This window comes from Hyalella azteca, unplaced genomic scaffold (genome assembly GCF_000764305.2).
Source record: "Hyalella azteca isolate HAZT.00-mixed unplaced genomic scaffold, Hazt_2.0.2 contig7095, whole genome shotgun sequence".
Taxonomy (NCBI): domain Eukaryota; kingdom Metazoa; phylum Arthropoda; class Malacostraca; order Amphipoda; family Hyalellidae; genus Hyalella; species Hyalella azteca.
Genome location: NW_025937227.1, coordinates 376,809 through 402,509, shown reverse-complemented (window position 1 = coordinate 402,509; position 25,701 = coordinate 376,809). Strand labels below are relative to the sequence as shown.

The window sequence follows — 25,701 nt, the reverse complement described above, 5'->3', positions numbered from 1 at the left end:
GACGGAGAAATAACTTATGGAACATTAGGCGCTATCACGGGTGAAATGATCTAGATACGAGATTGATTGATTGACGTAAGACAAAGTGACGTAAGGAGTGACCAAGAACTTAAAGTGCGATCGGGAGAGGAGTTATCGCCCATTAATTGAGCTACGATCAAAATGGAAATTGATCTAGATTAGATATGATAAAGTTACCGTGTGCAGGAATGTTGCAGATGTACAATGACCATTGATTATTGGGATCGTCTTTTAACTAACGAATTTGAGTAAAAAGAGAAAAAATGAAGTAAAGTTATGTATAAGTTTAGGATCGCGAGAAGCAAAATAACAAAAAGCGTAGACATACAAAGAGGTCAAAGTGTTTACAATTTAAAAGCCCAAATATGTAAATTAAAAGCTTGGACAGCCGATGTTGATTTTTTTGGCTTATGTTGATTTTTGATTTTTGGCTTATGTGACGTTTTCTTAAAATTATCCGATAGCTAAAAATCATCAATATATCATATCAGCATTTTAGAAAAATATTTCTGTTGGAATCATTTCAAAAGATTACAAATCAGTAATTTAAGGTGTGTGATTTTACGTTGAAAGTTCAAATGCATACTCAAATTTTCGGCGTTGCTCCCCACGCATCAGCTCGTCCTATTGCAGGCGTCCTCGGCTGTCGGTGATTTTTCCGTCATTGGAAGTTGTTGTTTTCGAAGAGGCATTAATTTCTTAAGATTTATTACACGGAGTTAATTGATAAGTAATTAGAGCTATATTTTCATTGGTGAATTCTTATTTAACGATTCCTACATGTTCATACTTTATTATTTATTTTTAATTCTCCACTCTGATAATTATAGTCACTGATTCTTTACGCGAGTATTAAAAATTTAGGTCTGGACCAAGACTATGCTAGTTTATGTAACCTAAGTTAGAGTATTTATTATCAAAATCACAAAACTTGATGTAGATTTTTTATTATTATATTTGCATACTGAAACACGAGTACAAAACCTTCCCAGCCTGAAGATTGAGTGTTAAGTGAAAGATTCAACGAAAATGCATTGAATGAATCGTTGGCAAATTCTAGTTCTAACAACCGCAATCAAAATTATGCAAAATTTCTCTTCAATTTGAATTACTTCTCATAGCGTTTAGCACGTCCAGTTACCCGTCACCAGAACGTCAGTTCACTCATGTCACAATCAAACTGCAGCTCAAAATTGTTCAATGCCTATGCGCCAATTTTTATTCATTGTCAATATAATTTTCTTTCACTTTTAAATGATTTTTCTCTACAGTGACAACAATATTTCAATATCCCTCTCTATATACTAATATTATCACACGTGCTTGAGGGGTTCGAGTGCGTTTGGTGTTTCAAAGAACACGACTTGTCCCTTACCATGCAGTATACAATGTACATAGCCTACATGCACCCTAACCCTCTACCGCCGTATGACACTCTCCAGGAACATAACTTTCAACTCAAATTATGAGGTGTAGCAACCTGATTACGTTTGTACGCAAAAGAGAATATTTTAAAGTTGTCGTACATGGCGGCAACCATCTGTGCAAGTCATTTTGCGCTCGCTAGCAACGGATCCTTTTCGGCTAGGCTTGTGTGACAGTGGTTACTCATGTCAGGCGGTAGAGGGTTAAAATCATAGACCCAAGTAATAGCTCTAGTTTTCCAATAGTAATATAATAGCCTTAAAATTTTATTCATACCTGTGGAATCGTACTTAATTCACTGTAATCTGGTCTCGTAAGAATATTGATCGAGTTGCTTATTTGGCGCAAAATCGAAGATTTTGTTTTTTATGGCATTTAGACTTAACTAAATTTTCTGCACCATAATCTAATGAACAGCTGTTGAAACGTCTACCATCTTCTCCAAAGTCGCAAGGGTAGAATAAAAAAATATTTCTAATACTTTAATATGTTTATTTCCCTTTGTGAAAAAGTGGCTAGCAAAGAAATACACGTTCATACAGTTTAGGATTAAATATACTTTATTTTGTTTCACATGCAGTGTGATACAAAATCAATTCATGTTCAAAATTTATGACACTTCAATAAAAAAGTGACAAATTTTATCTATGGCATATTTCAACGTCCGTTTAATTAAAAAAATTATCGAATCTCAACTTATAGAATAATTATAATTGCGGAAAAATTTGCAAAAACTGCATATATTTTATCGCAAGGACAGCTTCAGAAGGGGCTCTGCAGCAGGAGACCTTACATGCCAACTAATATTCTCATTCTTTCACTTATTTAATAATGTTTCTTATATTGTCTTTGGTTCGAAACTTAAAAACTTAGCGCATGTCACAGCGAATACATTTCAATTATGCTGCGATTGAGGCTCCGCCAGTTAACCGATTAATGAACGAAGAATTTTAGTTCAGCGCATCTTCATACAAACCTTTTTAAATTAAAGTTAAGTAATAACCTTATTGTCAACAATGGCAATAATTACTAATTAGGAAACATAGACGCCCTATTTAGCTTGACTGTAGAAGTGTGAATTAAATGTGGTTCCATCGACTGGATTGACTTTTTTGGACGTCTCTCGCGTGTGGAACTTGCCAAATCCTTCGTTTTTGTTCGATGTTATGACATCAGGAATCCTGTTGCTGTTATGCTGTCCGTGACTGAAGGGAGGAGTGTGTGGCCCTCCATGCTGTGCGTGGCTGAAGTGAGTGTGTGGCCCTCCATGCTGTGCGTGGCTGAAGGGAGCAGTGTTAGCTCCTCCAGGAATCAGGGTTCCAAAGCCTTCATTGATTGATCTGGTTTTGGGCCTTTGTCTGAAGGCGGTCTCAGTGAAGAGGTTTGCGTGAGAGATATCTTTTGGAAGGGTGAATTCCAGTCGAGAGCTGCTTGCACTTAAAACGGGTTCAGACGAGAAAGAAGAGATGGTAGGGAAGTGCTGTGAAGTGCTTACACTGGAAGTAGGTTCAGATGAGAAAGAAGGGGAAGGAGGGAAGTGTTGGGAAGTGGTCGCACTCGTAATAGTTTCAGATGAGAAAGAAGTGGAGGGAGGAAAGTGTTGTGAAGTGCTTGCACTGGAAGCGGGTTCAGGTGAGATGTTAGAGAAGGGTGGGAAGGGTATGTAAGAAGATCCAGTTGAAGTCGTTGAAAAGGGGGACGAAGGAGCTGAGGATGAGAGTTTTATGTTATTTTGTTTTTCTTTAGAGCTGGAGTTTAGGAGGTCTATTGTGGGAGTATTTAGATGAGAAATCAAATGAGTCGATGTTACTTTGTCAATAAGGTTGAATTTTTCGCTTTTTGTTGAGTGGCTCACCAGAGATGCCTGAATATCGGCTTCTCTGGATTTTTTCCCTGCCTGTGTGGTTCCCTGCGCCGGTACCATCGGAATCCAATCGCTGGAACGAATCAGAGGAGAATCAACCATGGATTCTAGCTTTGTAGGGGCTTTAAATTTGCCAGCGCTTGCTGGTACCTGGAATTCATTAGACGGAGATTTGAATGGTTGCAGCCTTCTTGGTAGTCGAGGCAATGCTTGGTCAGGAGCAGTTCTTTCATCAACGCTCCTCCCTGACAAGGTCTTGCCGAGAGGCAGTGCAGGGTCGCTGAGTGAGGCTAAGTAGGAGGGAATTGGGGCCCTAGAACTCAAATGCGCCTTTTTATGAATACTTTTCAGAGCATTAGATGTTCCTAACCCTACCGATCTCCCCTGAACTTGATTTAAAATTTCTGAAGAGGCGTCAAGCACTTCATGTAGAGTAGGCAAAGGAATAATCGGTAGATGAGTGTTAGAAGAACTTGATCTTAAAGAAGTAATTTCAGGAGTTGAGAAGGCGAAAACCGTATCAATCGGAGGCTCACCTTTCGGTACATGAGTATATGTTTGCGTAAAGCGTAATTTCGTCGCTGGCGTAAAGTCTTGTTCAGAGTTGAAGCGAGCAGACGTCAGGCCGTCATTTTGACTGTGGGCGCTTGGCTTCTCCAAATTGTTTAGGTAATCCAAGTTTCCAGATGTTCGTACAAATGCACTGAGTTCGCTAAGAGGAATTTGACGCAAGGACAGGTCGGTGGGATTCTTTTTATTATTAATGCGTCCTGGCGTTGCAATAACTCTATTGTTATGAGGAGCCCCCTGTAAATGAGAAGCACTCGGCAAAGAATTGCCACCTGACCCCGAAAGAGACCCCGATAAATTTGGTGCTACATGCGGGTCTGTTGTGTCTCCTTTATTATTGAATGGTCCATCTAGATTAGTTATCTCATTAATGAGCTCAAGTTTTTGGATGTAGGATGTGGATGGGTTGTGTGATGGCAGTGTGGGTAATGCGCCCGTGCTCGTTCCTGTCGTGTAGTCCTTCGAAATAAACTTAGGAAAAGAAGTGATTGGTCTTGGAAGGTAAGTTGTTAAGGTGGATGGTGTATGGGAAACTACAGTTCTACTGCCCCTCACTGATCGGTGTGAAGGGGTGAATGAATTTCTTGTTGCAGAATGCGAGTTTAGATGAATTCCTGGAAGCTGTGACAATATTGATCCCTTGGAAGAAGAATGAGTTGACTTAGAATTGTAGTTGTTGGCCTCGGATTTTGATGCTTGCTGAGAGTTAGAATACGAGTTCCCAGTCGTGTGTTGTTGTCTGTAATTTTCAAAGCTTTGACGGTCTTTGACTGGCTGGACGAATGCTCCGAAACTCTGAACATCTCCATCAATGTGGCCTTTTTCTCTCAAGTCAACGAAAGTCGTTACGGGTATCAACACATAGGGAAAGTTGATGAGGTTACTGGCTGAGGCAGTGGACGCCACGTCGGAACCAGAGAACGCGCTGTAAAGGTCATCAGTTAAACTCTGTATATATTTAGACATGGACTGTTGGTCAGAGAATGACTGTTGGTTGGAGGATTCTGAAGAATAACCGACATCTTGTGCATGGGATGAAGAGAAAGATGTACCCAAGCCACTTTGTTCGTGTTTCAAGACATTGGAGTTCGAATGTCCGTCAGTCACTTGCTGTTTTGAAATCTGCTTTTGAGATTGGGTTCCATGTTCTTGTTGATATTGTGATTGCTGTTTGTGTTGGTGTAGATTAATTTGTTGTGTGTGTTGTTGTTGGTTGATTTGGCTTTGTTGCTTGTGTTGTTGTTGGTTGAATTGGCTTTGTTGCTTATGTTGTTGTTGGTTGAACTGACCTTGTTGCTTGTGTTGGTTGTACTGGCTTTGTTGCTTAAAGTTCTGCTGTTGATTGGAAAGGCTATGTTGCTGTTGTGAATGCTGATTTTGTTGAGTAGATTTTATTCCACTATGACTTTTAGTAAATTGTTTGTTCACGGATTGTTGTTGCACAGATTTGTGATTATGACTCTTCTGCTGAGAGTCGACAGTTGATGCGGCTGCGGTTGAATAGGCCTTGTTGTTTTCAAACTGGTTTCCACTCTTCAGATTAGATTGTGATTTGAAACCCAGCTGGTTCGACGAATCAAACTTGTTCGAGGATCCAAACTGACTCGAGGAACCAAACTGGCTTGAGGAACCAAACTGACTCGACGAACCTAATTGACTTTGGCTAAATTGATTCAAGTTACTTGAATGACTGTGTCCAAAATTATTCAGTGCACTCGACTGTGCGCCCTGAAAGTTGTTGAGTGAACCAGATTTCCCTGATGCAAAACTGTTTTCTGAATTAGAAAGTTTGTGCGAATTTAATTTACTATTCTGTGATGAAAATTTAGATTGGGATTGAGAGTGTCCAACAGTTTTTTTATTCGTTGCTTTTGAGACTCCGATGTTTTGCGAGAAAAAATTTGCATTTTGGGCAGCAGACGACGACGCGGATGCCTTACCACCGTGGCCCGACACGCTCGCTGACAGCGCTGAGACCTCACCCGCCGTGTCCAGACCTGGGGTATCGAAACTCATATCGTGATATGAATATTTAGCAAATTTTTAATCTTATTATTACATTAGAGCTGGTAATTGTGGTGATGTTGTTATGTTTGAGGCTAAGCTACGTTGCTGGACATGATTGAACTTTAATCGAAGAAATTAGATTTCTGACGACCGTTTCTTATTCGTTTGTGGACGCTTGGAATGGTAACGTCTGATTAGTATTATGTCCATTTTCAAATGTTCCACAACAATTTATAGGGTTATGCAAATATATCAATATCCTTTAAAAAAATGTGGAAACATTCGAATATATCCAAAACGCAATGATATAATGTATAATACAACTTTGTGGTTTTAGCAATGGTTGACTGTGTTGGCCTGTCTCCGATTATTAACCACCCTGCCGCTCGGCAGATTTTGACCAGAATTTTCACAAATAGCAGCGGTTTTCGAACACATCTAATAGTTACTCCAATCTTGGTGATCTTAACCACTTGGCCAGCTCGATGTTTAAAAACTAATTACCAAGCTTTGCCACGATTCTGATGGCCGGTATGAATTCATTAGTATGCACTAGAATTGCATGACAATGCCATCTTTATGAATTCATTTGTATGCACCAGAAATGCATGATAATGCCATCTTCATGAATTCATTAGTGTACACTAGAATTTCATGATAATGCCATCTTCATGAATTCATTAGCATGCACTAGGAATGCATGATAATGTCATCTTTATGAATTCATTAGCATGCACTATAGAATTGCATGATACTAGCATCGTTATGAATTCATTAGCATGCACTAGAAATGCATGATAATGCCAGCTGGTGCGGCCTCTCACCAGGACACGGTGACTTGTCGGTGTCGTGGGTGGAGCTGAGTACCGTGAACCCTGAATGGTCTGCACGGTATGTCACCGTGCGCACCAGCCCTGTCCCCTCCAGCACCTGCGTAGAAATAAGCAGGGGGAAGGGTGCTGGATTATGAGGGGGGGAATTAAAATTCCTATTAAGAATGAGGAAATTAAGAATGAGAATTAATAATTCCAGTTAGGAGGAGGGGGAAATAAAAGGCGCGAGTAGAGCAAACTAAGGGGGAAGGAAACCAACGATTTTAATTAATGATACTGATAACTGGAATGATTATTGAAACCAAGAATTTTCAGCGGTCATAAATTTTCCTCAAGTTGAGTACGTGGGAAGCAGGAGAGGAGTGGTGAGTGGTGGATGGAGAAAAGGCAATGGAGGAAATATATTGCTAGTGATGAAGAGGCAGGTTATGATTGTGTGGTTTTGTTGGATGTCTAAGGATTCGGGGAGGTCGGAGCAGCTCAATAAAATTGAAGAAAAAGCGAAACTAGATCACATTCGAAATATCATGAATATTTGAGAACATATATTAGCAGCTGAACGCACCTGATTACACATGTACAATCATCTGGAAGCAGTCACAGGGATTTGATAATAGACGTACACACCTAATAAGTCCCTCATTCACATGATGGCATCACCATTCACTGTATAACAGTCCAACGCACTTAATAACAGCCACACTTATTCACACTTACTCGATAACAGCACTTGCATCTTATAACAGTCCTATACGCGTGATAATATCCCCACGTACCTGATAACAGCCCAAAAAAATGCCACATCAACTGTGCGCACTTGCTAAGTCCTTCATTCACCTTAAATAACCACTTGCACCTTTTAGCAGTGCCAAACGCTGATTATAGTCTCGCGTACCTATTTTGTAACAGCTCCACTCTGCACACCTGATAACAAACTATCTTACCCACCTGATATCTACAGCACGCACTTGAAAACATCTACACGCACGTGATAACAGCTTCACACATCAGAAATACCCCCTTGCGTACGTTATAATAGCTTGACACGTTTGTTGATATCTCTTCGCACCTGATAACAGTTGTACGCACCTGATAGCAGCTGCACCCACCTGATAACAACCGTTGACGACGCCGTTGATGTCACTCTCCTCGTAGCGTGTCTGGTAGTTGTCCGTATATTCGTCGTCCACGATGTAACCGAAACTGTAGGGCATCCCGCCCATCTGGGAACACGATTCCGGTGATAAATAAGGACGAAACAACCTACCCTCAACTCTACCAATACCAGAATAAACAATTACCACAATAATAACCTACCCTCAACCCTACCACTATCAGGATGGACAATTACTACAACAACAAACTACCTTCTACCCTACCATTATTAGGATGGGTCATTACCACAACAACCTACCTTCTACCCTACCACTATCAGGATTGGCATTACCACAACAACAACCTATCCTCAACCCTACCACTACCAGGATGGGTCATTACCACAACAACCTACCCTCAACCCTATCCACTAACAGGATGGGTCATTACAGTAATTGTACCAGCATAGTATAAGCAATTAAATGATTTGCGACGCTTTCTGAAGATTCGGGTGGATCTTCGGCAATAAATGTAATATTTTATTTTAAGCAATTGAATTATTTTCATCATAAGACATCATACCAGTTTGGTGTCGCGACCAGGTCTGTTGAGAGCAGCGCTAGTGTCGCTCGACGCTGCCAAGAGCGTCAGGTTCCCATCACTAGGCACAGGTTCGCTCCTGCCATGCCATTGAAAAAGGAATATAATATTAATTGCATTCAAAAAAGTATTATATTAATTGTATTTAAAAATGTATTATATTAATTGTATTTAAACAAGTATTGTATTAATTGTATTTAAAATGTATTATATTAATTGTATATAAAAATGTATTATATTAATTGTATTTAAAAATGTATTATATTAATTGTATTTAAAAATGTATTATATTAATTGTATTAAAAAAATGTATTGAATTAGTCCCAACATTGATGGTAAATGAGATTTAGATTCTATCGTTTGTGTGGATAAAACATTTACTAACCTATTGCTATTATGTTTGTTATTCAGTTAGTCATGATATTTATTACTTTGTATCCACCGTAAATTTTTTTATGCGCCAGGAGTGTGACTGAACAGCCTCTTTGTTGCGGATAAATTAAAGTGAAAAACTGTAAGTTAATTATGTAGTACTTGATTAAATGTTAATAAAAATTTAAATATAATATTTAATTTCGTTAACATGCGTCCTAATTATTGTATAATTGCGAATGAAAATACGCTATGCTCGTTGTTGGAAGAATAATCACAATCAAACATGGCGCATCAAATGCTAAAAACAATAGATACAGGATACATAAATTATTTATCGAAATTTAAGATTTAAACTTCATGTTAAAAATAAATTAATGTCTTTATACGAATATTTCAATATTTTGACTTGAACTCAAAGTTATAGGGAAAATGTGCCAAAGAAACCGAAATGTTTTCAACGTCGTTGTTTAATTTTTGCAGCCGATCGTTAGCTCTTGCGATACTCGTACCCATACGAGCCTTCAATAACAAGATTATTAACATAAACCGCAATACGTCAGCCATTTTCTTAGATTCCAGCTGTGAGTGTAAATTTTCAGACCATTCAAAAGGCAAGGAATCAAGTTGCCATTTGGGCATTTTCTCGGCCAAATTTGCCGATTTGGGCGTTTTTTTTTTTTAATTTTATTGGCCGGTAAAAATCCTTGCGCTCAGCCGATGATACCGTTTTCTCGAGCACCCTCTGACAGACCTGTAGGGAACTACATGGGACTGACAATAGCAGTCAGAACCTGTCAATAATTTAAGGTGATTTGAGGAGTATAAATAGCCATACCGCAATTTAGTTTGAGCAGTGATGGCGAGCAGAAACTCTGTATCGGCGATGAGCATCTCTGGCACGAAGGCGGCACCAGAGCCGTCGGCAGCTGGCAACATGACGCCAGCTTCTTCCTCCGCCACCCACTCCGAGTTGCGCTGCTTCACCATCTGCCGTGTGCAACATTTAGGTGAATTTCTACTGATATCTTTTCTGCGAATGCTGTCTCTAAATAATTATATATATTTCTACTAATACTATCTATATGTAAGTAATAAAATGATCTCCATTGCTGAACCGTGTCAATGTAGCTCATATTGTCACCGTAATATCGAGTGCCCGTATTGCTTCATTTGTATCACTAATTATTCTGCAATTTGTGGTATCAGAATCTTAAGTAGCCAGATCACTCGAATATCTAGGTAAATTTATTGAACTGTTTTCGTAACGAGCCTACAAACGGTATCAGCACTCTCTGTTCCAACTGGTGAATTGATATAATTCGCTGTATTCACGAGTCAATATTGTTCATCTGTGTTATCATAGAACCTATTTCAAGAGAGTTTATATCCGTTGTGCCAATTATAGATAAGGAAATGGCCGTAGGGAATTAGCAAAGTTAATTATGTCTATTGTGGTACCGAACTGTTCCAATGAAATATGTTCAACGGGCTCTTGCTTCCAGATCCTCACTTTCTGGAGCATCAATTTGGTTTCAGAAGATTAACCAGATTTCTCTGAAGCGAACAAATATTTTCTCGCAGTGGAATCAATAATTGTAAGCAAATTCTAACTTCCAGCACCCAAAACGTAATTTCGGGGCTGCATCTTTCCCACCTCACCTTCATTCGTTTCCGGGGCATTTCTTCGATGTCTCTTCTTTTATAAACGAATTTTTCAGGGAGAACTGCATTGGTTTCCTGCTGGCCGGGAGGTGCCACCAGCAGCAGAGTGGCGCTCTCACTACCATCTTCAGCGATGTCCAGAACTTCCTTCTCTAGAACTCCTCGCTGAATAGAAAGGTTCTTACCGTAGAGCGCGAGTTCTTCGTCGCCAAGTTCAGGACTAATGAAGGAACGGAAAGTAGGATTAATTTTTTCAACTGTGGCTTCTGGTTTGGTATCAGGATAACGTTCTTTGAAGAGGTCCGAAAAGGTTGTTGGGGATTTTTTCGTTGATAAATCTGGCACAGATGTCCCTAGTAATCCGGTTTCACTCTCACTGGGAACCGAAGAGGTTACATGTTCGTCTTCGATAAAAAGTTCATTCGAATAGGTTGGAAGAGTCGTCGTAAATGGAAGCTCGTCCATTTCTTCAGGTGAGAGGTTTTTCGATTTATCGAAACTCAAGTCGCGGATGCTCGCGAATTCATCAGGGAGAAGAGCCGGTCCCACAAAGTTTACGTATGAAGTGGGGGTTTCGGAGCTCGAAAGTTTTTGGGATGTCAATTTTTTGAATGGTTTTGATGTCTGCTGTCTTGTTTTTGCTTCAATGTACTTTGTCTCTTCAGTCTCCCCGCTCTGGCGGTGAAGTGTTTCGGGTGTCACGAGGTTGCGGACAGTCGTCGGAAAAAGTTTGCGTCGTAATCTGGCGGAAGCGGATAATTCGGCTGGAGTTCTTCGCTTGTTTTTCAACGTCGGTGATGCGTAAACTTTGAAGTCCTGAGACTCACTCTGGTCCAGTTCCCCTGGAATAAGGAAAGTGAAAGTAAGGCCTCAATGACATTTGCCTTTGATATAAAAGCATAAATGACATATATATCGGAAGGTAAAGCCCTGATGAAACCTTCGTCTTTACGTTTGCTTTTGCATGTAAAGGCTTAATAATGTTTAACTCAGCAACTTTTACACTCGAAAAATCTTTCGACTGCTGTAGTAATGCAGGAGTAATTCTGTGTTTATGATGAATTTGACAGTAAATTAAGAGTAAATTGCTGTAATGAAAAATATTAATTAAACTTTCATTGTGTTCGAGCAATTAGGTCACATTTATTATGCGTAACTTTTTATTGCATTTGTGCTTACAATTCCAATTTTTGTAATTATTTCACATATGTAATTAAATCACTTCTGAGAATAAAAACTTAAAAGTATTATTTGGTAGTCTACAACAATTCGTAAAATTTTGACAAGGACCTTCTCCATTGAGCCCTCCAATAGGCGAGACCGCTGGAGACGTCTTGGTCGAGACGGACGATGAAACCGACTTAGTGAAGGAGACGGAGGAGCCAACTGGAAGCAGGGACACGGCAGATGTGTCGTCTTTCTCGGGGACTTGATGGTCCAAGTGTGGAACGGAGGAGCCAACTGGAAGCAGGGACACGGCAGATGTGTCGTCTTTTTCGGGGACTTGATGGTCCAAAGTTGGAACCGTCAGGGCCTCAGCAAGGCCCAAGGATAGGAGGAGGCTACCCACGACCAGCACCACCGCCCGCATTCTGCACTCCGGGGCTAGGATATAAAAATTATGTGTTTGAAAATTAATTTTTAAAGACAACACTTCTAAAGAGGCCAGTATCTCCGATGTTACACATCTACAAAGAATTTCCTGTTTTATTTTTAAATATTAAAAAATATAATAAAAATATATATTTAATACATACATATTGATTTTTTAATATATATAATTTTTTTTAATTATTTATTCTGTCAATTGGTTCATGCATTGTCTCCGACTTTACGCGCGTTTGCAAAATTTCATATCGATTGGACAGGTAGAAGTGTGTTAAATATCGATTATAAGATTTGTAGCAGACAGACAAGAAGTGAAGTTAAATAGAAGTGTTGTAAATAGAGAGAAAATAAGTCATTGAAATATAAAAGTTTTTATGCCTTACATTTATATGGAAGAATATTCCTTAATCCCATATAAAGTTTTTTTTCACTCGGTATGGGTAGTATTAGACAGTTTTTCATTTTGATTTACCTATCCTCTTGATTTATGTGAGTGTTTTTTCATACATTGCAGAAAAATTTTACTGATAACAACAACTTTCGTGAATTTAGTATCAGTTTAATGACAGGTCACTGATCTATAGACACGATATTACATGCTACCATACATAAGCACGATCACATTCACTTCTGTTCACACGCATCGAGCATGAGGAATTTGTGAATCATAACGTGAGAAGCAATATTTGACCGATCGCACCCTTCGCTTTCATCGTTTAACAAGAACTGTAGCTTTCTTCGTTGTGCCGTTATCGTCCGCAGCCAACGTAGCAATAGTGATGTATTACGTGGCGCGCCACTGAACATTATGTGAACCTGCAAGCTCATATCACAATCACAATATTTCAGATCAATATTTGTCTTTGTTCAATATTCAATCTCAATATTCGTCAATATTCGAGTGCAACAGCATTTGTTATATAGGAATTTGGGAAACAATGGTTGGATAAATCATTGTTAACTTTTCTAAATGTGTTCCTAAGTTTCTGTAATGACTAATATTACTACTTCAATTTTCTGTTATAGGTTCGTAAAAGTTAATGCGTGGACTTGTGTTCGTGTTTGAAGTCTGACATCAGAAATATAAAAGGGCTATTCTAAAGAGCGTATATCCGCAATGCCTATTAAATCAGGTTATTGCTTAAAAACCGGGGATTTTCCGGGGCAATACCGGGATAGGTTATTTTCTCTTTGTGAAGTGTATGTTTTATTTAAAATAAAAAGTACATGTTTCCTTTAAATTTCAAAATGGGCCTTATATGTGAGATTCATACCGAATATTGGTTTGAACGGATCGTTCTTTATTTAACGTTCTCTCAATATTACCTACGTGATTAATTAAAGGGGAAAGGATTTTAGAGAAATTGATTATTGAATTTCAAGGATTATAAGTCCTGAGCAAATTTTGGAAAAGCTTCTAGTCTATTATTCATTTGTAAAAGTTTACGTATGTTTGACATGTGTCGTCGTAAATATATAAAAGCCATACTAGCGCGTCTTCACTTTACTATTCAGTCGTGTCCCCTTATTACCTGGCAAGATATTTTTTTCCTAGTGGAAAAAATTTAAATCATTAAAAATGGAGATGGGGGTTTTAATCTCAATTTTCAATTTGTTCTCATTTTGTATATCGAATATTTAAGAAAACTATAAATATTCAATTCTGTTCAAAATTTGAAACGGGAATTTTTAAATTTAATTACAATTTTTTCATTTACTTCATATTAATTTGAATTTCTGTTTTAATATTTATTAACATCACTTCACTCTGTAAATTAGAGCCGGCATTAAGGATTATGGGAATCACGATTTCCATACTTCACAAATAATTTATCCCGGCAACGCGGGTTTGAGCAGCTAATAATTCGATATGAATTCCGTAACGGTATCAAAAATTGTTCAACAAATGAATATTTTACAACTAATGACTCATTAGTTTGAGCAGCATATTGTTTGATACAATTACCGTAATTTTGTAAAATGCATTAAAACTTTTTAATAACTAAAATATTTTGCATTAAATGATTTATACTCATGAATTTTTCAAACTGTACAGTGTAGAAATTATTTCTTTACTCACACTCACATCGCCGACAAAATAATAAACGGACTTTCTTGTACCACAGACTTCCATTAGCACTCAGGCTTTCCCGCTGGAAAACTGCCCGCCTTCAACTTTTTCGCTACAACACGTCTAATTTCTACGCTAGCGCACGGAGCCTGCCTATATGTGTACAAACAATAGACAAATCGTTCGCTGGCTGACCATCACTTTCAATTTCGTCGATGTTATTGCCATGGAAAGCCATGTAATGAGTGAGGGCCGCCACCTGTTCCGCGAAAGGGGAACGAATACAAACTTCTAAACGATGACATGACTTCGATGGAGGAAAGTTTGTGAGACATGAAACTTCTGAGAACTTCATTGCTGAGCCACGCGCTCCATTGAGCGAAGAAAGCAGCATGAGGTTGTCAAAAAAATCTTTCGCAATAACTACATTGTATTTTGTGAAGCAAACGTCACTGCTCAATTCAGGCACTCTGCATGAGTGAAGGAATTGCCCTGCATGACTCAGTGGAATAATCTTGAGACGAGATGAGACCTAGGAATTTCAACGGAAGAAATGTGCAATAGAATAAATGGTCAATGGAAGAATCTGACAATAGAAGCAATTGACAATAGATGAAATGGAGTAGGGAGAAAATTTCGCTATGCAGCAGAAGATTGGAACGTCTCTTTATAGAGGACGTCTGGGTTATCAGGATTTATTGAATGATCTCGCCTGTGCAACCTTGAACAGATTGTGCAACTCTACTCGTCTTAACTTGAATACCGTATCACTATAATTTTATTTGCAGAATTGAAGAATTAAGCTGATGATTTCCACTAGAATGCGAGCTTCTTTTAACTACATGGATCAGAAACACTAACTGGCTGATCGCTACAAGGATTTCCTTAACTGCACTGCAGTTAAAAAAATTTAATGAGATTCTGTTTTTCAAAGGCTCATTTTGCTTTCATTTCTGCGTTCCACCAGTTTGTCTCTTGCTTTCTGCCACTTCGTCTACTGCGTTATGCCAGTTCTCTTTCTATGTTCGGCCAGTTCGCCTTCTATGTTCTGCCTCTACGTTTTCTTCGTTCTGCCACTTAAGTAAGTTTTTGCGTTCAAACATTTCATCTTCAGCGTTCAAACAGTTCGTCTTTTGCGTTTTGCCAGTTCGTGTTCCGGGTTTTCTCTGAAGGTACTATAAGGTTCGTATGAATTACAGGATAGACTTTAATTACACACGCGCTTTATGGCTTCATTGGACTCGCAAACGAAAGTTGCTTTTTTGCGTCGCTAATCAGGCAGTGCGTATATAGACGCATTGTCTCTTGCTCCATGCGCACCCTAACGAACGAAGCAAAAATACGATAATTTCCTAAGAACAAAAGGAATGAGCAGACTAGACATTTGCAAATATGCTTTCTTTATTATGCGCTTTCAATACTACTGGCTTCGCTAACATCTGTCTTAATATTAGTGGTTTCGCTAATACCTGTTGCAGCTGTGGTAAAAAGCATAAATCAGACCGGATTGCTGGTCAATGGTCTTCTAAAACTTCGCAAATGCTCGCAATAAATGCACTCTCAATGCTAAAATGCTCAAAGTTTAATATATGAATTAAAACTCGTCAGCTTTTTATGAAAAACATGGGATTTTTTACTCCTAAACGTATGAGAATTTCACACACAGCATTTTTTATTTATTAGGTTTATTTACAAATCTGCACATACTGCTACGTGTCAACTACAATGCGGGCTCAAGTCGTATACTTGTAATGCATATTTGTATATACGGCAATTTACACACTTCAGTTTGAGCTTTTCATCAGGTAGAATTTATTCAAGAGCCTTTTACGTTATTTTTGTTTCTTCTCATGAGCTTTATATCAATTGTTTATAATATTTATTATCGTATTTCTTGCTTTCAAGATTTTTGATTTCTAATCAATTTAAGCCTCAACGTTCTTGCATTCTATGTTGCGTTGACAATAACATATTCGATGCAGACAAAGAATGCAAGCAGACGACATCATCTGACGCCGATAAAAACGTAATACACGACGTAACACGCACTGTTAGAAAAATTACCGTTAACGGTATTACCGGCGTTTCAGTGGCCGGTCGGCACGTGAAAAGAAACACCGTATCACCGTTTTTATTCTAATTTAACACTAGAAATCCGAAAAACATCTGATAAAAACGGCGAAACAGTTTATTTTCACAGGGCGACCGGCCACTATAGAGCGCCATTGGGACCGTTTTTTTCAAACAATGCACGACGTAACACACGACGCAACAGACGTAAACGCCTTCTGCACAAACCCGTGTCTTAATTATCCTGCAAAACGTCATTCTGTACCACTTACTTATGTTCAGGATTGCGAATGTGACTTGATGTTTCGCGACACTGAACAGCAAAACATCCTATCAACTTGCTGTCCTAGACAGGATAGTTCTGCGCCCTTGACTTGCATTCTCCATCATTATACATTACACAATTCCTTGTGTATATGATATAAAATACACTATATTTCTAGGGACGCACTCCAACAAAAGAAAAATAAAGCCATCTTCGTCCCTGCATTGTTCAGCCAAGTGATCGTATAGGTCCATCGTATCCAATCCCTAACAATATGAGATATGGGGACTGCCCCAAAAAACTAATTCTTAATGTTCTTTAACGGCATCGGATGTTATTACCTATTTTAAAGTCAACCCCCATGATATAAAATATATTATATATGGTGATTCCTCCAAAGAACTAATTCTTAATGTTATTTAACTCCATCTGATGTTATTACCTATTTTCAAAACTACCTCATGGCTCACCATCTGTTGACGAGGTCACGATAGCTCGCGAGAGCTCACTCCCACCAATAACCCAATAATAATTAATATTGATAATAATATACTTCCCTGATCAGCCCAAGAGAACACCCTGGCATTTGCATGCAGTACTTTACGTGTACACCCATTGGCTAATTTGTTCCGCCCTCCGCAACGTCGTTCATTATATTACGTGAAAATTCCATCGTATAATTTAACTATTAAGAAATTCCGCCGTCCACACAAAAATGCAACCTAAGTATAAAATAAAAATAATCAATATTAAACGTATAAATAAAAAGATAATAAAAGGATCTAGTGCCTATAAATACAATTATTGAATAAGTTAAAAAATGTGGATGTTGTGGAATGCAGTGGGATATGGCATGTACTGCACTGGTTAGCAAGACTCTTACGTTGCATGCAGTGATATGGGGTATGCACTTTACGGGATTGTAAGATTCATGTGAGACATGCAGAGCGGCACTGCAAGGGTTTTCAACTCGCATACTGTATGTGGCATAAAGTGATATGTGGCAAGCAGTGGGAAGTGGCATGCAGTGGGATGTGGCAGGCAGTGGGATGTGGCATGCAGTGGCATGTGACATTCAGTGGGATGTGGCATACACTGCATGGGCTGGTCAGTCTCCTGTGTGGCATGCCTTAAGCAACAAAACTTAATCAACACCTACAAAATATTTACGTCAGAATTCACCTAATTATCTCAGTAATTCTCGTAATGTGAGGCAAGAATAGTACGACAGGTCAGCTCGGCCTCCAATATGTGTTAAAAAAAATGACCTAACGGGGACCTGTTTCACAATGCTGTGATATTGTCTTACCCTACAGAATTATTATGTACGAGCTTGTTTTATATGTTCACGTTTATACTAATACATCGAAATTTTCTTACCACTTTTTAATTTTTCTACAAAAACGTCTCACGCGAATTATTTAAACAGTCTAAATTTAAATCAATGTGAAACGTTTGAGTCAAGCAAAGAACTGTAGTGTGCAAAGATACATGGGTTCATCAGTCAAGTTTCATGCAATGAAATGAAATTGATGTTGTACTCTTGTTCATTAATGTAACAAGGAAGCCTAGCCTTACCCGACAAGAGGGTAAACCCTAAAATCTAATTGACGAAAATTGAAATTCATACATTGGGGCAAGACGTGAGAGCTGGAGTGCACAAAGAACGTAGTTTTGAGAATAAGTAAGCTGGTATTCTCATTTCTTAAAGCAGTATACTTCTCCACATACTAATTTGACAAGTATAGACACGTGTAATTTACGGAGTGAAAGTGAGAAGAGTGGAAACAAGTGGGACGAAAACCCAAGCGGGTTTTAGCCTAGACCAAAATTGTTTGTCACTTCGGTACAATAGTTCTCAATAATTTCTATGTTTTAATATTCTCGACAATGAGTTCACCACGTATATCAAATGCTTGAGCTCAATTTCTTAACGAAGTATACAATGCACGTGTCAATCAATTAATTATTTGAAAAATTCGACTTATGATCGTTTTCTCCACATCCATAGTCCATATACTGATATAGTGATCGCTTGCACCGCATGGATCATCTATATTGTGATCGTTTGCATTAAATCCATCATATATGATTTGATCGTTTGCTCCACATGCATCACTATAACGATCGCTTGCATCACATCCATCAAATATGAGTGTCAGCATGAAAATTCCCGTGCGCAGTTTACGCGCTTCGCCTCCAATTGCCGTTTCGTAATCGCCGAGGTGCAATGATGCAAAACTCGCGCGCAAAACACCATAGCTGACCGGAAGCGCAATTAGAACGGCTTCGTGTACGTAATACTTTCTCCGGTGAGCACGACTTCAACCGTTCGGGTAGTGGGAAGCTCTGGAACCACAATGTCTTCTTCATTACTGAGTCTGACATTACAATCTTGAGCCGTCAACCTTTTGCTTCGAGCACGCGCAATTTGTAGGCAAACCACTTCCACGAGTAACGTTTTCATCAGTCACTCACTGCCACTGGTAACGTTTTCATCAGCAAAGAACTTCCATGGGTACTGTTTCCATTTGCAAAGCACTTCCACTGGTAACGTTTTCATCTGCAAAGCACTTCCACGGGTTATGTTTTCATCTGCAAAGCACTTTCACGGGTACTGCTTTCATTTGCAAAGCACTTTCACGGGTAACGTTCTCATCTGCGAAGACTTACACGGGTAATGTTTCCATCAGCAAAGCACTTCCACGGCTACTGTTTTCATCAGCAAAACACTTAAACGGGTAACGTTTTCATTATCAAATCACTTACACGGGTAACGTTTTCATCATCAAAGCACTTACACGGGTAACGTTTTCATCAGCAAACTACTTCCACGGGTAAGGTTTCATTGGCAGCTCACTCCCACTGGCATCATTTTCATCTGCAATGCTTCGTCGTCAAAAACTTGCTACTCGGAAGCAAGCTGCTCTACACTGTATCATAGTTTGTATCTTTTAACAAAGTTGCATCAAGATTAAATCACAACGGGAAGTTGCGTTACATCAGAATATCCAAGTGACAGTAAACCAATTGACGATCCATGATTTTCAATGAGATGCTGATAAGCACAGACGTCACATGCAGTGTTTCGTCGCTCTCGCTATCAAATTCAGAGGCGTTGCGGTTTCACAATATTTATTTGCCAAATATATAAACATGTTTCTGGCATTGAGTAAATGTGCAGTGGCGGGGAGAAAAATATGAACATGTGTCTGTAGTTAAATCCCAGTATAGGCAACTAAATACCATTGCAAGGAAATAGTTGTTTAATTACTTCCGGTATGAAGTAATTGAGATAAAAAAACATGATCTGTTTTGAACCTGGTATTACAGGTTTCAAATACAAATATTACTTTATTAATTTTTATCCTAAATTAGTAAATTCGAGTTTATCATACTGAAAGTTTATCATCATCATTCGAGTTTATTATACTTAACATGCTTATATCTATTACTTCATTATGATAAGTTTCATATTCACCTGTTCCGAGTCAAAACGATCAAGCCCATTATATTAGATTGTTCGCCGAAGAATAGAAGTACAAATTCCAGCGCCCTAATAATTTGAAATTTTATTCTAATATATGTGGTCTGATGTTGCAAGAAAGTTTCAGCCGCGGTCCACGTTTTGATTGTCATCAGTCGCATGGCACAGGTAGTACAAGTTCAGTGTATGTAATTTCGGTGTGCAAGAAAATCGAGTTCATCGAACAAAGGTCATCGATATACGGCTGCGGGGCGCAGGTTGATCGCTGGAGCGTTTCCGCGTTTCTTCAAGTTTTATGAAGAAGATCAGAAAAACTTAGGAAATTCCCACCCGAATCTAGTGTTGCGTGTGAGAGTGTTAACTGCCTGAAGGTGTTATGCCGCGAGCTTACACTCATAAAAATATAACTCTGTACTCACTGCAGTGAGTGACAGAGAGAGCATTTTCTCGTCGACGAAAACTTGAGGTCACGGACGGACGGACGGACAGACAGACAGACAGACGGACATGGCGAGCACAATAGTGCATTTTTTCATAAGTGAGAAAATGCGCTAAAAACAGATGAGTCAAACTGTCCAAATAGTGACACACTTTATCAGCGTAGCACTGATACTCCAATTTTTCGTGTCAACCACACTAAAAAATCAATCACACTAAGGCAAAAAGGGCATCGCTATGCGGACCAAATCTCACTTATTTTTATGAGTGTTTGATTCAAGTGTCCAATCCACGCTCCTTGTATACGAGTTTTTTACAGATGAAAAACCGACACCAGGTCGTATATGTTGTCACAAAAACGAGGGGATTGTTTTTTAATGTGTAAACTTAATTTTTTTGCAGACTTTAGTGCGCTACTGAATATTTTTTAACTTAAACGGCTGATTCTCATGATATTTTTTGTAAGATTTATTCAGTATATTTTTTGTTAATGGCAGAAAAAAAATAAGAACGAGGAAGGTGAACAATTCATACATGTAGAGGAACAAGAGAGTGTGAATGCAACTAAGTTGACAGCTAATATATACTTGACTGTTTTAAAAATAACGTAGAATTCTACTTATAAAAAGTCCTTTTGTTCTTACCTGGAACGTTTCCACAAATCGAGTTCTGCAAGGGATTGGCAGATTCTACAGCCGATCTGTTTCAACGTCGTGGCCGAAACGTGTCGGAGATTTGAGCGCTGGCAAGCAGTGATCCACAGCTTTGTTCTCGCTGCACTATTTTATAGTTCAAACCTGAATATCTGAATCTGCCATTTGAACCTGCCTCAAAACCATGAAAAATTCAACGAAAGCACAATACGAAATATAAGAACTCGACTTATTTTGATTCAAAATTACTGTTGTTATCTAGGCTTAGTGAGATAAAATACAATATTAAAAATATAAAAATTAATCGTATTAAACCGAAGTTCATCTCTGAAAATCATGTGAAAAAGCCAAAATTTTTGCGACTGTTGTTTTCACACGCGGATGATTTTTTGTTGAATTAGCTGTGAATCCGATTTTTTTAATATATTGAAAATATTTCCAGCAGCTTTTTTTTATTGTGTTGATGAAATTATCACTATTTTGATTGACGAATGATTTGTATATAATAAAATGATTTGTTCACTATGAGTTTACGTGACAATGGAAAAAAGTTTATTGGTGAGCCAACAAAACGATACAGCTTCGAATAAAGTTTTGGGACCTAACAACACATGTAAAATTAATTTCCCTTTTTCCTATGAAACATGATAAACCATTTAACACAAAATGAGACGAGGAAGGGACTCGAGCATCGCGACACTCAGTAATGCTTACACCTCAGCAGACGCGGAGGCACTGCCGCGGCGGATGCCCTCGCACGCTTTATATATGCGCGTCCAACCCCTCGTGCACCGGCCACCTGACCTGTACAATGCCTCCCCTAACATGAGGTCAATTCAACACTAAACAATCCTTTTTATCTAAAAAATAACAGCTCCCTAGGCCATTAACATCAACTTTTTATATTTTATCTTAAGTCAAATAAACTTCGTTAGCAGAAGTACAGTAACAGCGATCGAAATATTTGATGACAAGTACATTCTTTGTCAATGATTTAACTCAATTAAATTTTGTATTAATCGGGTGCAACGGGAACAATTCTATGTTATCGCAACTTGATCTTTACCTCTGTATTATATCATTCTAAATTGGTAGCATTGTGAACGCTATAATTGAATAACTTCGATCATCGAATTCTCGTAAGAAATGTACCGTTGAAGCCATTTCATTTTAAATATCTTTATCAAGCTCTATCACAAAAGGAAAATATCAATGAAGATTTGGTACCAGCAATCGTGGAATAAAAAGGCAAACTGCTAATATTCAGCTTTGAATTTAGATCCCATATCCAAATCAAGAACTGATCGCAGAAATTTAGCAAGAATGGAGGATTAGCTTAAAGTTTAAATTCGAGGGCACTTGTGATACCTAAAAAATTATGCTACGATGCCCAAGCTTCCTATACGTGTCTCGATACCCAAGCTTTTGACACGTTACGCGATACCCTAGCTTCTGACATGTGTCTCGATACGGCGATATCTAGGAATAGTTTCAAGGTGTCTTGATGTGCAAACATTTGAAATGAGGTTAAAATACTAATTCCCGGCATTGTGAAGCTCATATTTAAATAGAGGAAAAACGAAAGGGAATTCTACAAAGTACATGTTCCCTGCGAAGGCAATTTGTCATGCGTTAAGGCACGACGTGAATGCCTCGCCGTGCGATGAAACCTGGACCCTCTTAATTGACTGTCGCGGTCGCAGCTCCAGGGCCTTGAACGCGTAAGTTGATGAGCCAGTTTGGGCATTTAAAGTTTAAACGCATTACTTGACTTGCTTGGCGCGTGACTCTATAACTTATGGCTGGCGTTGCGCAATTTAAATGCATTATTTAACTTGCATGACTCTTTACTCAGGGTACTACGCGTTATCGCTGAGTAAATTGGAACTATCAATTGATTAGCTTGATGCGAATACTTTGCTGAACTTATCGTTGTTTTCAAAAGATTACTAGTGAAATATGAGGCTTTGCACCAAAAAATATTCATACCCCCGGGAATCATGGCTTGTGCGTGGTCAATGGTGTCACATGTGTCTTGTGAGTTTGCGAAATAAATGTTAAAGTATTTCCAATGGTATAATGGCGATCGTATTTGACTTGAACGACCTAAAATAATTAGCCAACAAAATTCTTTCCAGACTTGATATGAATATTTTCTATTAACAAACCTAATTCCAGGCAATTGCGGTGAAATTTACTTTGGCTTTCTCCTTCACAAGCTCGAGTCCCGCACGAGCCAAAATATGACATGAATATATTATTAAGATATTATTTCGTGACACATTTAATAACTTAGCTGAGCTTCCAGTCGTCAGCTCCATGAATTTTCCATGCGCTTCATGGCGTCACGACGGATTGTCGCAGCCCACACTTGCGTTGTTCAGTTTTTTCTAGGTCTTTCCACCGGTTTCCATTTTCTTCAATGGAAACTGAAAGCTGCTCAAATGACCAGATTGTAGCATTCATGTTTACCCTAAAAAAAACGTTCTTACCTTTCAGCCTAATCTGAAGGTACTGAGTCCACTATTCATAACAATCTTTAATTGCAGTCTTAGTTTAATAAGAAATTAAGCATCCATATTCATTGCATTCATGTTTACCCTAGTAAAAACTTCGTTTCCTTTCAGCCTAATCTGAAGGTACTGTACTGAGTCCACTATTTATAACAATTGTTAATTGTAGTCTTAGTTTAATAAGAAATTAAGCATCCATATTCATCGTGACGGGAAATGCCAGCGCATTGTATGAAATGCGAGCCCTCACAACCTTTCCATTCTCGCGGAAGTCCGAAACTCACCTTCCGTCCGCCCGTAGAAGCGGACGGTTTCGAAACGATGGACGCGCAGATTAGGGCGTAACCGCTCGATCCTGATATTAACTCTACGTGAAAGTGAAGTTATGAATGCTTTCTGTGTCCATATGAAGACGAGTAGGGCTTTTATTTATTACACGGACGCAGTCGTTGGGTTTGCACTGATTTAGTTAGATTTATGCGTTCACTTCAAAGATGCGTTCGATGCGATTTATGCGTTCACAGTCTTCAATGATGATGATAGAACCCGTGCATTCCTTGACATTTTATTGATAATAACTGATTAACAGTTACTAATTTTTGGTAACTTAGTATATGCCAAAAATTTCTGACACTGAGGAACTGTGGAAATTATTTATTTCTGCCCGTTGCTGTTCCGTGGGCATGACTTTGGGGTTGCAGAGAAAATCTTGGCGGTTGAAGCTTCAATTCCCGCTAAACACTGAACTATATTTTCACATGGCAATTATGCTGTAATTGTCCTACGAGCACTCGGAAAATATTTTTAAATATTCAAAAATATCCTTATTCCATCGGGTAATAACTCATGTCAAATATTTCACTTTTATTTTTTAATATATTGAATTTTATAGCATGAAGCAACATAAACTTTTGTTTAATTTTTGAAATTATTCTACGTTAAATTGAAAACTAAGATGCAAGAACAAACACCCAATTTATTCAATTTGCTTTGAATCATTTACGAAAAAATGAAAATCCGGCCTTGTATAGCTTGTACTATTGAGAATGAATGCTGTCAGTTAAATTACTAATATTATTTTTCCAATTATACGATCGGTCATCAAATTGTTAAAATGGGGGCTAACAACTTTGTGCCTGGGCTCTTGGAAAGCACAATATCGACAAAACTCAACACCGAGTAAACCATTACGCAAGTTTGGTCAAAGTAAAGCTAAAATTTGACAAACCGCAAAGCCTTTGAGCAAGTCAACCCCTGAGGCTTCGTAGGTCGTCTTCATGTAGCTCCACATTAACTTTCACTCTCCACACCATAACAGCCATGCCAGTCTCGTAGCGCGATCTTTAACTCGGCGCACTTACGCCTCACTCGCGCCTAGTTTGTCAGGTCTTTTCTTCAGAAACCACGAAATGATTTTAACGACTGTAGTGCTGCGAGGCGAACATATGTCGGCGAACGCGATAATTTGTACAGCGTGCATTACCACCAAACGTTAGGGCAAGCTGGTAAATGAAGTATACATGACAACATTGGTGGCATGGAAAACGCTCTCAGCCACTTAATATTCAATCGCCGCTAATTGTCATAGTTTAGCTTCCATTGCACTAATTATATAACTATTGATAAATTTACTCCGAGGCTGTCATTCCGCTCAGCAAAAGACAGTTTGCATCGACGCCTTGAAAATAGTATAGTACAGGTATCAGCAGTCAGGAATGAGAGCAAAGTCGACTGTAATTTTTGGTCAACTGATAAACCGTGAGTCGGTCTTTAAGTAACAACCCTCACGCGACTCCAAGTATTTAAAGTATCCATGTATGCTTAATGCGACTTCAAGTATCCATGTATGCTTAATGCGACTCCAAATATCCATGTGTGCTTAATGCTACTCCAAGTATCCATGTATGCTTAATGCGACTCCATGTATCCATGCATGCTTAATGCGATTCCAAGTATCAAAGGATACTTAAAAATTTCAGCTTGTTTGGTCAATTCCTTTGGAAAGCATGCAAAAGTAGCCACTATGTATGAGGGAAGATATTTCTTAACATTACTCGGAGCACGAATTCTGAAATTTCTTCGATCAAAACCAACATGTGAGCTGAAGAATATTGTAGTCAAAACTAATATTGGCTTGGCTGCTT

The 25,701-nt window shown here is 38.6% G+C and overlaps 1 protein-coding gene across 1 annotated transcript; it reads right to left on the bottom strand.

The window, feature by feature from the left end:
- Positions 1-2,497: 2,497 nt before the first annotated feature.
- Positions 2,498-21,302, bottom strand: LOC108667006. The gene is made up of 10 exons (XM_018153984.2): positions 21,036-21,302; positions 11,743-12,057; positions 10,450-11,294; positions 9,626-9,777; positions 8,398-8,494; positions 7,830-7,943; positions 6,712-6,817; positions 4,436-5,877; positions 3,847-4,117; positions 2,498-3,153 (listed from the first exon to the last, which is right to left on the bottom strand). The coding sequence occupies exons 2-10, from the start codon at positions 12,041-12,043 to the stop codon at positions 2,498-2,500; spliced, it is 3,984 nt and encodes a 1,327-aa protein (XP_018009473.1). The 5' UTR covers positions 12,044-12,057; positions 21,036-21,302.
- Positions 21,303-25,701: the final 4,399 nt, after the last annotated feature.

What these genes read in the sequence shown, in the direction of transcription:
- LOC108667006 (XM_018153984.2), bottom strand. Translation starts at nt 12,043, where the DNA reads ATGCGGGCGGTGGTGCTGGTCGTGGGTAGCCTCCTCCTATCCTTGGGC. An exon ending in TGGAGGGCTCAATGGAGAAG is followed by an intron (nt 11,295 to 11,742) that starts GTCCTTGTCAAA and finishes TCCTTATTCCAG; the next exon opens with GGGAACTGGACCAGAGTGAG. An exon ending in ACTGCTCAAACTAAATTGCG is followed by an intron (nt 8,495 to 9,625) that starts GTATGGCTATTT and finishes ATGGCATGGCAG; the next exon opens with GAGCGAACCTGTGCCTAGTG.